Genomic DNA, 13633 nt, shown 5'->3' with positions numbered 1-13633 from the left:
TTTTAATCATCTGAATTCATTTGTACAGGTGGTCAATAAAATCCAGTAATTTCAGTAAGATTCCACGTGATCAGGAATTTCACAAAAGATTTCCCCACACAGATTTCGCTTCCGGGTCAAGTTGGTCGCACAAATTTGCCATGTTAACTAACACAAAACTACTTGATTTGAAAGTGACGTCTGTGTGAGCTGTGCTTCATATAATTTCTATACTTTTTTACTATTGGCTCAGGATATTTCACAAATGTAACCACACCTTAATGATGGCTCATCATAATATTTCTATTTGTAATGAAAAAACCCTTAATCCATTCTAAATCTTACAAGAACAACTCACTCCACATGATTCATTCAGTGGTTTCACCCCAAAATATCATAACTCAAAAATGTAAATACAAACACTTCAAGAATTTTTTTGTAAACAGTTTTTTACTCAATTTTGATTACTGCGTGTTCAAATTGTATACATGTATTTACATAATCAAAGATAAAGAAATAAAAAAAAGCTCATTATAATAGGAAAAACAGCAGGATGCATCTCATCGGGCATCAAATACGACCACTGGAAACAGGAGTCAAGGGTAAATATAAAGAACATCGGGCATAAACCAAGACCACAAAAAACAAAAACCTAAATATAATATATTGACTTAATAATGGCATGCATATCAGATTCACAGAACCATGCCAAGAGCTCAATTTTTAAATGATCAGCCCCCATATTATTACCTATATATTATTTACTAATAAATATTTAACCACATATGATGTTTGGAACAACTATGACAATTATGATTTGGAACAACATGAGGGTGAGTGACATTTTTGGGTGAACAATTATTTCAACCACTAAGCATTATTTAGTTTAAAGGATACATCGTTTGGTCCTTTTCTTGTACATGATTCTGTAACCACATTCTCTGCATCTGATGGGGTCTCTAGCTTTGATCTCATTTTCTGTGTGACACTCTGAAACACAAGAGCAAAAATACACTGCTCAGATATATTGTATGATGGGAATTGTGTTTGCATAGTTATGAAAGACATGATTATGTATATATAAAATGATTAATACACAACACATGACAGACAGAACTTAATGAATGAAGAGGGTTATTACCTCCACAAATATAGATCATTGGCTGCTGTTTGGGAGGCTGAATATCCTTCGGAGGATCCATTGCCTGAAACACAGATACACAACTTACTTCTTACATATTTTATGTGCTATCAAATGTAATTATATGAATTTATTAGGTATAAATTATTATTTATTAGTTTACTATATTATGTATATATAAATTATATGACCTATAGTTTACCAAAAAACATTTAAGAGATTTATTCTATTCAGTGCTGATGGACTAATGTGTGTATGTACACGTGCTGCTATCACACACAAAGCTAGTTGTATTATTCTTCATATGAATATTAAGTTATCAGTGTTCATTTCATTTATCAGAATCTACAACTATTTAAAGTACACATTAAAAGCATTACCTTTCACGCGTGAGGTCTCAGTTTGCTACAAAATGCTGTTATCGTTCACGCATGCGCATCACTTACAGAACGACATCAAAGTAACACACGCTGCTATTGGTTGAAGCGGATGATTAACACAAAATTGAACGCCCGAGCTGGGCTCGTCATACAATAGTGGGAGGAGCTTATAATTATACGCGGTTTCTATCAGGGAACTTTTATTTTATACCCGATGTCACGGCGAAAAACTCGCGGCGACGTTATTAAACGTCCATTAATCGGCAACCGTACGTATTTTGTATAGATATTGATGAAGTATTTTTAACTTGATTAATAATTAGAAAATTTGACTGTTAAGAATAGCACTGTCATAAAAAAATTTTAATTTATTTTTTACAATAAGATAAACATTTATTTTCAAATAGACATTTATTTTTATTATTATTTATAATATATTTTTTGTATTTGTATCTCTAAGATTTTTTTTCTCAAAGTGGCACTTGTTGTGTCAGTGTTGTCTCAAAGCAGGAAGTAGCTAACGCTAGTGAGTCACAGCATCGCAGCAGTTGGCCTGTGAATGTACAGTTTTCATGTGAGTCTGCTCAATTTAACTGTCAATATATATTATTCAGTGTTGTTATCATGTAACGTTACGTATTGTCAAACATTTTCGTGCACACTTTATATACATATTATTTTATACTCTTGGGTTACCGTATGTCATTATCCATCGTTACGTTAGCCTTTCAGTTTCTCTTTTTCGACATTGGGCTTACACTACATAAGATTTCCATTATCCAATTTCCATAACATACAATTACCAACTATTTATAATAATATAATACTAATTATTGATATCTATCTATCTATCTATCTATTAGGGTTGCCACCTGTGTCTGATAAAAAACCTGGACATATCGATGACCTGACCGACCGCTTTGCTCACAAGTGAAAATGTCCATTAGACATTAGTAAGGGTGTAACGATACCCTCATTTCACGATTCAATACATATGACGATATTGAACTCACAATACGATATTACCCAAGGCATATGATAAAAGGTCAACAAAATTTTTACTGTTGATTAAAATGCTAACTTTGATATTACATTGTGGGTGTAAATGAATAGGCTTGGACTTGGTGCTTGTAACTCAAGGACAATGGTGACACCAGGATAAAAATATTCATGATTCTGAAAATACTGAATTATTTTAGACGAATATGCTTAACATTCTGGTAACATAAGACGTTTGGCATTATCAGGACCCACAAATATTCCCCCATTGCATTATTGTACATTATAATCAACATTATATAGTAGTTTAATGTAGTATGACACTAAAACTCTGAAAACATGAATTTTTTCTCACACAGTAATTTTTTTTGGGGTGAACTATCCACGATACATATTGTCACTATCCACGATACGTACTGTTGCATTTTTGTATTGCGATATATTGTGGCATGATATATTGTTACACCCCTAGACATTAGACCCACAAGACAAAATTGGCCTTTGTGCAGTAAGATTGTGCATATAGTGGTGAATATTAAACATCTCAAGTATTCTCACTTATCTTACTTAACTTATAGCTTACCTGATTGCTTAGATACTGGTGCTTGTGCTTGCTTTTGCTTCCTCTTTGCTAAAGAAATAAGTAGAGGGATGACGTTTACCATACCTTAGCCACATCTATAGCCACTTTTATTTAGTATGTCTCAATCAGACATTGGAATAACAAAATCATACATAAATAAGCCATAGCTTACCTAGTCTTCCATATATACTTGGCGTTTCCCTTTGCTGCAACTATCATTGGTTTCTGTTCTTCAATGCATGTCTTGAATTCAGTGCATGACAATTTGAAATTCAATCTGACCTGAAGCTCAGACTTCACCATTGCAACTGACAGTCTGTTTCTTTTATCGGACCAAACATCCTCCTTATGACTGAACACTCTTTCTGCATAGGCATTACTGACTGGTATGGAAAAAACAACGCTAACGAACAACGTTGACGTACAGTCTTCTTCACTGCTTCAATTTGCCGCCTGTAGTATCTGGCTAGCTGCCAAAACAGACGCGCTAGATGACGTAGCCTACATCACGACACACGTCCCAGAGCCAATGATAGCGCATTCTACACACAAGAAACACAGACCACTCTGTGCACAATGCTATTTCAAGTGGAGAGAAAATAGTAAATTGAACATACATATTTCACGTAGCTTTTCGAAAACCGGGACATTCAGTGTCCCGGGAGAGTGGAAAAATTTTCCGGGACAGGTTATTAAAAAGAAGGACAATCCCGGTAATACCGGGACAGGTGGCAACTCTACTATCTATCTATCTATCTATCTATCTATCTATCTATCTATCTATCTATCTATCTATCTATCTATCTATCTATCTATCTACCTATCTATCTATCGTAAACACACTGTAGCAATAAATAAAACCACAAAACAATACAAATAGCAGACATTACACAATAGGTAGGTAGGTAAATTTCACAAAATCTGCCCATTTCACTCAAAAAATAACGAAATAAAACCATATAAGGTTTTGCTAGTAACTGTGGCAGGAATGTCAGTTATCCTCAACCTGCTCAACTACATACTTCCTGTGTGTTTACTGTTTTGTTAGGATGGCTGATAGCCTGGAGGAGCGGAGTTTGGATATTCTTGATATTCCTGATGATTTGGACGATGACCTTCTCACTCTCTACTTTGAGAACAAGCGACGCTCTGGGGGAGGGAACGTGGCCTTTTTGGAGAGACGTGGAAACCAAGCGTTGGTAGTTTTTGAAGATGCTGAGAGTAAGACATCATCACCATACTGTTTTATATTGAGTTCCATGTGTATGGATTCTATAAAATTACAGTATTACAGGCATATATAAGTGAAACATATAAAGAACTTGTTTCTCTTACACCAGCTGCTGTGAGAGTTCTCTCCAAGTCCCATGTCCTCCACAATACCCCTCTGACACTGCAAAGGAAACCACCAAAAGACCCTGGGAAACTGTTGCTAAGAGGGCTCAATCCACACACTTCACTGGACCATGTGGAACTTTTTATGGAAAACATTACTAGAATGGCCTTTGAAACAGACTTCACCTTGTATCCATCTCCAAACAAGGACCTGGTTCTAGTACACCTAAAACGACCTTTGCCTAAAGGTTTGTTGCTGTTCAGCTTTACATTGTACAGTATATAGGCACACTTTAGCCACACTTAAAATGTGTCTATGTTAGATTATAAAATATTAAACCAATTGGAAAGAAATATGAAAGAAAGAAAGAAATATAGCACAAGCTACTTTTCAAGGAAAATATTTATTTTCTTTGGTTGTATCAATCCAATTGTCTCAAATTAAATTAAAAAATAAAATAAATTAATTATTCAGTAAGGATGTATTAAATCAATCAAAACTGACAGGAAAGACATTGGCAGTACTTTATTTTACGGTCCTGTTTTGCATGTACATACTATGTGCTTATTGTAGTAATAACACTAACTGAGTAATAACTAGTTACTAACCCTGTACCTACCCCAAATACTAACCTTAACCCATGTTAGTAACCTTACATTACTCAGTACTTTCTTGGGTAAATACACTGTAAGTACATTGAAAGTGCATGTACTGTAAAATAAAGTGCAACCAAAACATTTGAAGCAAATCATTTGAATGATCATTTGAATGATTTCTCAATCATGTGACGCATCTAGAACCATTTCAAATAAATTCACAAATGAATGTATAATAATAATTACGTATTCATGGGTTTCATCAGGTCCCTTTCCACAGGTGTATAAAATCAAGCACCTAGATTATGAATGCAGACTGCATTGTGCTTGATTAATACACCTGTGGAAAGGGACCTGATGAAACCCATGAATAATAATAATCTGTTTTAAGATTAAATATTTTGTCATTGTGTACGTGATTCCATAGATTTTCAGATGCTTAGTGACGAAGTTTCCAAGAAGAGTCTAAATGGAGCAAAGGTCACTCTGGAGCAGGTAGAATCTACAGACTCGGTTTTGGTGGCCAATCTGTCTCCTGCCCACACAGAGGACATACTGGAGCTCTACTTTGGGAGTAGTCGTGGTGGAGGGGCAGATGTTCTCGGAGTTAGCATGCTGTCTAACGGATGTGCTAAAGTTTCTTTCAAGGATGTGAAATGTAAGCCAAGATGTTTTTCTTTAATCACTTTCTTGAAGTCTCTATTTTACAGTTCTGAATCTCAATTGAGCTTTGTCTTTTACAGCTGTGGACTGCATTCTCCAAAAATCCCATAATTTGGAAGGTACCGATTTAGTAGTCAAGCCGTACTTTGACTTTCTGCATGCTGTGGTGGATCAGTCATCTGCGAGCGCTCAAGACGGACAGGGAACATTAACGGAAGGGGTAAACCAAATTGACACGGTCTCATCCCAAAGTCCTACTGTTTCTGACCCAGTGGCGAGCACCACCTCAGCACACGGCGCTGCTCTAACGGACAACACCACAAGTATAGCGAATGCAACTACTGCGTCTGCTACTGAGCCATCTATCCAGAAGGAATGTGTTAGCTTTATATCTGTGCCTGATCCCACTAAACATCAGCTGCTCAGTTTGAGTAATTTGCCTGAGAACCTCACAAAGGCTCACCCGAAATTTGATGTCAGTCTAGCGAAAGATGGCGTCCAAATCAAAGGCCCTGACCAAATTGAGGTTGAAAGACTTAAGAACAAAGTTCTGGAATTCTTGACTGGTGTTGCGCAGGAGCACCTGACATATGATGACCTCAAAGCTGAGTTTCTTAAGAGGGAGGATGTTAAAAAGAGGTTAAATTTGTCTTTAAAAGATATACCATCAACCTTCAGTGTGTTAGACTATATGGTCACTATAACGTCTTCATCCCGTAGCGCAGCTAAACAGGCCGAAGACCTGATAAAGTCCCAGATAGCAGAGTTTACTGTGCCGATGGCCAAAGAATACGAGAGTGTGGTCTTCTCAGAAGAGTGGTCTGACTTTCTGGTGGCTCTGGACTTCTGCTGTGTCAAAGTATCCGACACTGGTGGAATGATTACTGTGGTTACCCTGACAGGGATGGAAAAGGACAAAAAAGACAAGATCGTTGAGTTTCTCAGCACACCACACCAGAAGGAGACAGTCCTGTCTATGGAACCAGGAATGCTCAAATTTCTGCAACTCCATCATCGAGATCTACTGGCAGACATGGGAGAGGTCATCTTATTCCCACTGGAGACTGAAGATGGATTGAGTGTTAGTTACCAAGTTTGCATTTGTTTGACTTATTTAATTGACATTTTCAGTACTAGTGGTGGGTTTGGGATCAGTAAAAACAAATTTTTTCTTTTAAATAAATTAATACTTTTATTCAGCAAGGGTGCATTAAATTGATCAAAAATGACTGCAAAGACATTTATAGTGTTTCAATAGATTGCTATTTCAAATAAATGTTGTTCTTTTGAACTTTCTATTAAAAAAAGAATGAATTGAGCAGCAAATAAGGATATTAGAATGATTTCTGAAGGATCATGTGACATTGAAGACTGGAGTAAAGATGCTGAAAATTCAGCTGTTCCATCACAGGAATAAATTACATTTTAAAATATATTCAGTACAATTCTTTTTTATTCTGTAATAATATTTAACATTATTGCTGTTTTACTCAAATCAAATAAATGCCGCCTTGGTGAGCATAAGAGACTTCTTTCAAAAACATAAAAAAATCTTACTGATCCCAAACTTTTGAGCTATGTTGTAGAATTTATTTAGGATGTTCACAAAATAATTTTGTTTCTAAAATGTAGGTAAATACAAAATAATCTTTAATACATAAGGTAAATAACATGTATCTTGAAATGTTAATAAATAAATAAATGTAAATAAATTAAGAAACAAAATAAATAAATAAAATAATAAAGTTAAATAATGCAATTGTTTTACTCATAATTCCTTCCTATGTGTATTCATTTCTATTATAGTGTATTATAATTTTTACATATACAATCAATCCCACTATGAATTGTGCGATCGTTGTCTTTAAATGTCTTCTATAATGCTTACAGATGCATCTTGTAATCTCTTTATTTCACTGGCAGATTCAGGGAGATTCGACTGTGTGTCAATCAGCGGCGGAATTATTAAGTGCTATTATTGGCTCAATCTTTAAAAAGAACATTGTGTTCAAGCAGCCTGGCATTTCCCGCTTCCTTCTGGAGGATGAGGAGGGTGTCAGCATACTGGCAGAGATGACAGCCAAATTCGAAGTCTACATAGACATGTCGAAAGTGCACTGGGAGCCTCTAGAAGACAATGTAATGTATCCAGCTTCATTCTTTATCTGTATGTATCTCAAATACTCAATAATACTTTATAGTCGATTGTGGTTGTGTTTTCCACAGGACATATTGGAGCTGGCATGGAAAATGACAAACTCTCAAAACTTCCAGAGAAGTTCTTGTGCAAATTTCATTCAGGAATCCAATGTTGGAGTACCGAATGGGCGCAACTCTACTGATGCACGTACTTCAGGTCATTATGAATCATTGTCCTGATTAATTCTTTACCAGTGTTTGAATTAGGAGGGGACCGAGATCCTCTTGTTTCAGTTCTTTTCTTTATGAAATAAAATACAATGGTAATCTGTTGAACCCAATGGTTACTGAAGGTTTTCTGTCTTTCAGCTCGGATTGAAGAAGCTAAGAAGATGTTGGCAGTTATTGGCAGCGATTTAAACCCTCAACCTTCAAGTTTAGGATCCATGGACATAGACTCTCAAGATCTGTATTCAGACCAGAGCCAAGATACCTCAGCAGTGGCAGAAGATGAGGCCGACTCACCTCGTTCACTGCAGACCCTTGACCTTCAGAGCTCCTCTACACCCATGAACGCCTGCAGTCTAGACGAAGACGCAAGCCTCTTATTGGCGATTCAGCTATCAATGGAGACCAACCAGACAACGGAAACAGAGGACTTCCAGGCGGCTCTAGAACTTTCCAAGAGAGAATCCATGCCAACTGAGGAGAACACACAGCTGGAGAGAGCATTTGAAATGTCATTGCAAGACGCCATCAAGTCATCCAATACAGCCGAGATCTTCGTATATGCTAACTACAACCATGATCTTATAAGGGTGGGCATTGCATTGGGCAAGAAGGTTGGAATGAGACAGTGTGAGGAGAAGATCGAGAAAAAAAACTTGAGGAAACTCTCCTCCCATCAGAAGAAATGCATAGAGCTCATTAAGAGGAAGCATGCCGTAGAAATCAGCATCCAGGGCACCACCGCCATCCTCTCTGGCTTTAAAGATTACGTCTCTGAGGCCGTGATTGACCTAAAGAATGTCCTGAGACGGACAGAGAACATGATGAACGATGCTGAAATCGTTAAGGCTGTACAGTGGGTGTGGTACGAGCAGGGGTCATCTAAGGCGATGCCGTACCCACCTGATGCCACTGTGTTCATTGAAAATGCTTGGAGAATAAAGCAGAAGAAGATTGATATTTTGTTCGACAATCAGCCTTACAGCGTTGACTTTGAGAAGATGGAAGAGCATAGTTTGGCATCCGGGAAATCTGTGCCTATTAAACGGAAAATGCTAAGCACAGAGGACTTGTACACGGATGCTACAGGTACAAATTGTAAAAACACTATGAAATCCTCTAAAAGGAGAATACTTAATGTGGAAGTGTGAAGTCCAGTTCAATGGTTTATCCACCATTTTTGCTGTTGATGCCTCATTTTCATTTAGTGTGAAAAAAATGTGAAAACTAAAAATTGAACACCTAAATGAATGTTAAATTGGCATCCCTAATAGAAATGATATTATTTAGTTAATGATGTTTATTTTTTAGATGAAGATTACAGCCTGCTGTCCAACATGCCTGAAGTGTCTACCGTGGATGTAGATTCTGATGAATTTCAAGAGGTGGTCAAAGACTTCTATGACACCCTTCAGGACAACCACAACAAAATCAAAATCATTAAGGTACGATTCAACATAGACGTACACAGAGGTTGAATTGTAAAAGAAATTCAAGGGGGGTGGTGTGGTGGACGGGGGCTAACCTTGATTACTACAGGTTAAGGCTAATGATTACAATGATTAATTGTGTAATTTTTTTAACATTTTACTAAGGATTAAAGAGTAGAATAAAAATCTACATAGGCATTATTAATGAAATAATTTATATGACTGTAGTATTGTGTGACTGTTTATAGTCTAATCATTACCAACAGATTTATTAAACAAAAATAATTCCCCACAGGATAGTTCACCCAAAAATGAAAATTCTGTCATCAATTACTCACCCTCAAGTTGTTCCAACCCTTTATGAGTTTCTTTCTTCTGTTGAACACAAAAGAAGATATTTTGAAGAATGTTGGTAATCAGACAGTTGACAGTAGCTATTGACTTCCATAGTAGGAAATAAAATACTATGTAAGTTAATGGCTACCGTCAACTGTCTGATTACTAGGGCTGGGGCGGTTACCGCATTACCGCAATACCGCGGTCATGTGACGCCTACCGCGGGTCTGAGCTCGTCACCGTCATCACCGCAAAAAAAAAATAAACACTGGCCTACACATGTTCACGATCTGTAATGACATGGATTCATTGATTCTAATGACATGGATTGTGTCTAATAACATTGTGTCTTACATGGATTCAAGGTTTTCTAAACAAAACTTATCATCAAAAGATGGAGCAAATCCGACCTTTCGCAAGTTGGGGAGCGCAATGTTCCATGACACATAATAACATTCCATTCGTAGGCTATTGACTATAACCCCTTATTTACACTCTGTGGCGTGTTACGGCTGTGACGCGGCTACCGGTGCTGATCGCGCCCACTCTAGAGAGTAATCTTGACGGCATTTGCAAGAAAATGGAGTACGCTACATAATCAAATTCACAAATATTACACCATTTAAACATTATTAAAAATACATAGGCTACTGAGTTACTAAAACAATCTTTGTCAAAGAATACACTTGTATGTTCACAGTTTGAACGTTCTTGTTTCCATTTGTTTAATTTCAAGATCTGAGGTGAATTATCCATGTTGCTTTTACAGCTACAAAGCTGGAGCACTAAATGATATTCAAAGTCACATTACACGCTTTCAACATTAAATAAAGCACATAAACAGTCCCTGAGATTATCATTGCCACACTTTGTTTGTTGTTACAGCCGCGACGTCGCAGAAAAAAAAACTGGGGGAGTGGGGTTGAGGTTTAAAGCGGTTTACCGCTATACCGCGGTAATTTTTTGCTTTTCAACCGCGGTAAGAAAAAATCCATACCGTCCCAGCCCTACTGATTACCAACATTCTTCAAAATATCTTCTTTTGTGTTCAGCAGAAGAAAGAAACTCATAAAGGGTTGGAACAACTTGAGGGTGAGTAATTGATGACAGAATTTTCATTTTTGTGTGAACTATCCCTTTAAGCCCCCTAATTTTTCTAGGCTCCAAAATTTTAACAGTGGATGGTAAAGACAAAAAGAATAGGGTGATAATTTCTGAATGAAACTCATCCTCTCACTGGTGTAGTTACATAGCTCATAGCTTGTTTAGAAAATACATACACAATAGACATACATACATTAAGCTTACTTATGCATATGTTTATTATCACCTCGGTGATTGCATTCACTTTCAATAATTAAATGTAACTTTGACAACGACCCCTTACTAAATCAACACACTAGCTATGTTCATTATTCTTTCTAATGTTTTGTCAGGGGAATGTCATACCTTCTGTTCTCTTCTTTTTAAGTTCATCAAAAGATGCACTTGAACCGTTCTCTGCCATTTTGAACAGCGCAAAAATGACGAAAGCTCGCTTGAGAGTGCGGAGCTCGTATATTGAGTTCTGATTGGTTAGTCGCTGTTATTTATAGTTTGTTAATTATCATATGTAGATCATTTTAATATTTAATTTGCATGATAAGGTTACATTATACACAACACTCTTAGTGTAATGGGGATGATAAGGGGGGATGGTGGTTTTACAGAGGGGATGATGGTTTTTGTCATTTTTTTCAACAAGGGGAAGCCATCTCCCTTCAAATCGAGCCCTGGTCTCACACCTTGATATCTGTCACTGCATGTGCAGTTGAGGGGTTTTTTTTCTATGAGCAAGACATCAAGACAAGACTAATCTTTCTTTTAGTTTTCTAGGTGAAAACCTGTGAATTCTCTTCAGAATCAAAATGTTTGCACATTGAATTATTGGTTAGGAATGATTATCTGCTTTGGAAATCTTCTTGGATGTCCACTATTGACTCTGTTTTCTCACACTGACTTTCAGGTTGAGAAGCTCATGAATAAACTTCTGAATGACCAGTACAGGTTGAAAAAGGCCAGCATTGAACGGAGCTCCTCAGAGCAACAAGTGGAACACATCCTCTACCACGGCACCAGTGAAACCAGTGTGAAGGAGATTTGCATTCATGGCTTCAACAGGAGCTTCTGTGGGAAAAATGGTATTATGCTGTTAAGTATGCTAGAGTTTGCTGAGCCAAGCATTACTCTTAGCATTGCTCATACATTGGGATTTAACCATTTTGGGTTTTTTTGCAGCGATTCCATTGAAGAACCATTTTTGGTTCCCCAAAGAACCTTTAAGTAAACAGTTCTTAAAAGAACCATTTTTACTAAGTGTGAAGAACTTAAAAAAAAATACAAAAAATTCTTCTTTATTTATTAAACATTTTATGTGTATAACTATTTACAACAAAGCCCAAGATCCGCCCACAATCATAAGACTAAATAAAAAATAAATATATAATATGACAAGAAATTTAAATAAAACTGAGCAAAACAATATATAGAAGGATCTCAAAATCTCAGGATTTCAAACTTTTTGATAAAATCTCAATAAGGTCAAATCAAAATTTGTGTAGAAAATTTAAAACAAGAAATTACACTATAAATAACTTTTTGTGGAATGGAAAGATGTACAAATCGGTGCCCTTTATCAAAAGCACATGCCCTCTGTTTTCTATAGGAAACTTTAACCTTTTTATTTCATACCAAGGCATTGTTTCTCATTTTCATTTAGTTTAAGTTGAAGTACTAAAATAAGTCAATCTAAATAAACTAAAAACTGAAACCTTAATAATAATAAAAACATATAGACATTAAAAAAAATGATTGAAATTTTACCATAAAAAAAAAAAAAAAAAAAATCTAACAATAAAATCAATTCAAAACATGACCTGTAATCATACTAAAATATCACTGATATGAATCTAAAATTAACAAATGAATTTTCTCTTTCCCCTCACAGCGACTGTGTATGGTCAGGGTGTCTACTTTGCGGTAAACGCTGTGCTCTCTGTGTCAGACACCTACTCCCCACCCAATGCAGACGGGCACAAGTTTATTTTTGTGGCCAAAGTGCTCACCGGAGACTTCACCGTGGGCAAACACGAGATGAAAACAGCTCCGCTCAAAGAGAATTCTGCCGTACCGGTCAGATACCACAGCGTGACAGATCACATCGACTCCCCGACTTTATTTGTCATCTTCAATGACACACAAGCTTATCCACAATACCTGATCACATGCAAGAAGATCTACGGTTAATTACATAGTTTCAAACTTATGTTGGCATGCATTCATGTTATTACTGGCAATCATGTCTAATCATTAAACTGGGGTTTAAGATCTGCTCTTACTTTACTGTTGATGATGGACTGTTGTACTTTAAGATTTTGTCTGAACAACAGTTGAGTGTTGTCACTCTGTTTTCTTTAATTTTGTGAACATTTTTAATTCTTATATATTGAAAGTGACAGAACATTTTTATATTTTGCTGTTTTGCTGTAAATGTATTAAATCGTATAAGATATGTTTTTCTTTAAGCCTGCCAGATTTACATCACTCACATGAATGTTTTTTGAATGTCAAAAATAAAGTAAATAAATGCTGGAACAAAGTAAATATCCATCTATCTATCTATCCGTTTGTCTGTCTATCCATCTCTCTATATCCGTCTGTCTATCTATCCATCTATCTATCTAGCCTATCTATCCGTTTGTCTATCTATCAATCTGTTTATCTATATTTATCTATCTATATCCATCTATCCGTCTATCTATCCATCCATCTATCCATCTGTCTA

The 13633-nt window shown here is 36.3% G+C and overlaps 2 protein-coding genes across 4 annotated transcripts; one reads left to right on the top strand and one right to left on the bottom strand.

Annotated features, from left to right (window-relative positions):
• Positions 1–410: 410 nt before the first annotated feature.
• On the bottom strand, positions 411–1622 carry polr2k (RNA polymerase II, I and III subunit K). The gene is made up of 4 exons (XM_082187145.1): positions 1501–1622; positions 1121–1184; positions 877–969; positions 411–562 (listed from the first exon to the last, which is right to left on the bottom strand). Exons 2-4 carry the CDS (start codon positions 1179–1181, stop codon positions 540–542), a joined length of 177 nt encoding a protein of 58 aa, XP_082043271.1. The 5' UTR covers positions 1182–1184; positions 1501–1622; the 3' UTR covers positions 411–539.
• A 46-nt stretch (positions 1623–1668) lies between these two features.
• On the top strand, positions 1669–13452 carry parp10 (poly(ADP-ribose) polymerase family member 10). Of its 3 annotated transcripts, none has more exons than XM_082185373.1 (12): positions 1669–1769; positions 1961–2074; positions 4131–4303; positions 4423–4665; positions 5442–5672; positions 5758–6758; positions 7601–7816; positions 7904–8033; positions 8186–9133; positions 9356–9489; positions 11816–11990; positions 12797–13452. In XM_082185373.1, coding segments are annotated over exons 2-12 (3552 nt in total). In that variant the 5' UTR covers positions 1669–1769; positions 1961–2072; the 3' UTR covers positions 13096–13452. The 3 variants fall into 3 exon arrangements, with proteins under 3 accessions (XP_082041499.1, XP_082041498.1, XP_082041500.1); XM_082185374.1 differs by having other exon boundaries at positions 1724–1769; positions 1995–2074; XM_082185372.1 differs by having other exon boundaries at positions 1707–2074.
• The last annotated feature ends 181 nt before the right edge of the window (positions 13453–13633 follow it).

This window comes from Leuciscus leuciscus (assembly GCF_965113295.1).
Source record: "Leuciscus leuciscus genome assembly, chromosome: 12".
NCBI lineage: Eukaryota > Metazoa > Chordata > Actinopteri > Cypriniformes > Leuciscidae > Leuciscus > Leuciscus leuciscus.
Note: the sequence above shows the minus strand (reverse complement) of the source record. Positions and strands in the feature narration are given on the sequence as shown.

Excerpts from the sequence above, each read along its gene's own strand:
- parp10 (XM_082185373.1), top strand. Across the intron at positions 6,759-7,600 it reads AGACTGAAGATGGATTGAGT|ATTCAGGGAGATTCGACTGT; the intron begins GTTAGTTACCAA and ends TTTCACTGGCAG. Across the intron at positions 7,817-7,903 it reads GGGAGCCTCTAGAAGACAAT|GACATATTGGAGCTGGCATG; the intron begins GTAATGTATCCA and ends TGTTTTCCACAG.
- polr2k (XM_082187145.1), bottom strand. The coding sequence starts at position 1,181 with ATGGATCCTCCGAAGGATATTCAGCCTCCCAAACAGCAGCCAATGATC. Across the intron at positions 970-1,120 it reads AATGATCTATATTTGTGGAG|AGTGTCACACAGAAAATGAG; the intron begins GTAATAACCCTC and ends CTTGTGTTTCAG. Across the intron at positions 563-876 it reads CAAGAAAAGGACCAAACGAT|TGGTCGTATTTGATGCCCGA; the intron begins GTATCCTTTAAA and ends TCCTGTTTCCAG.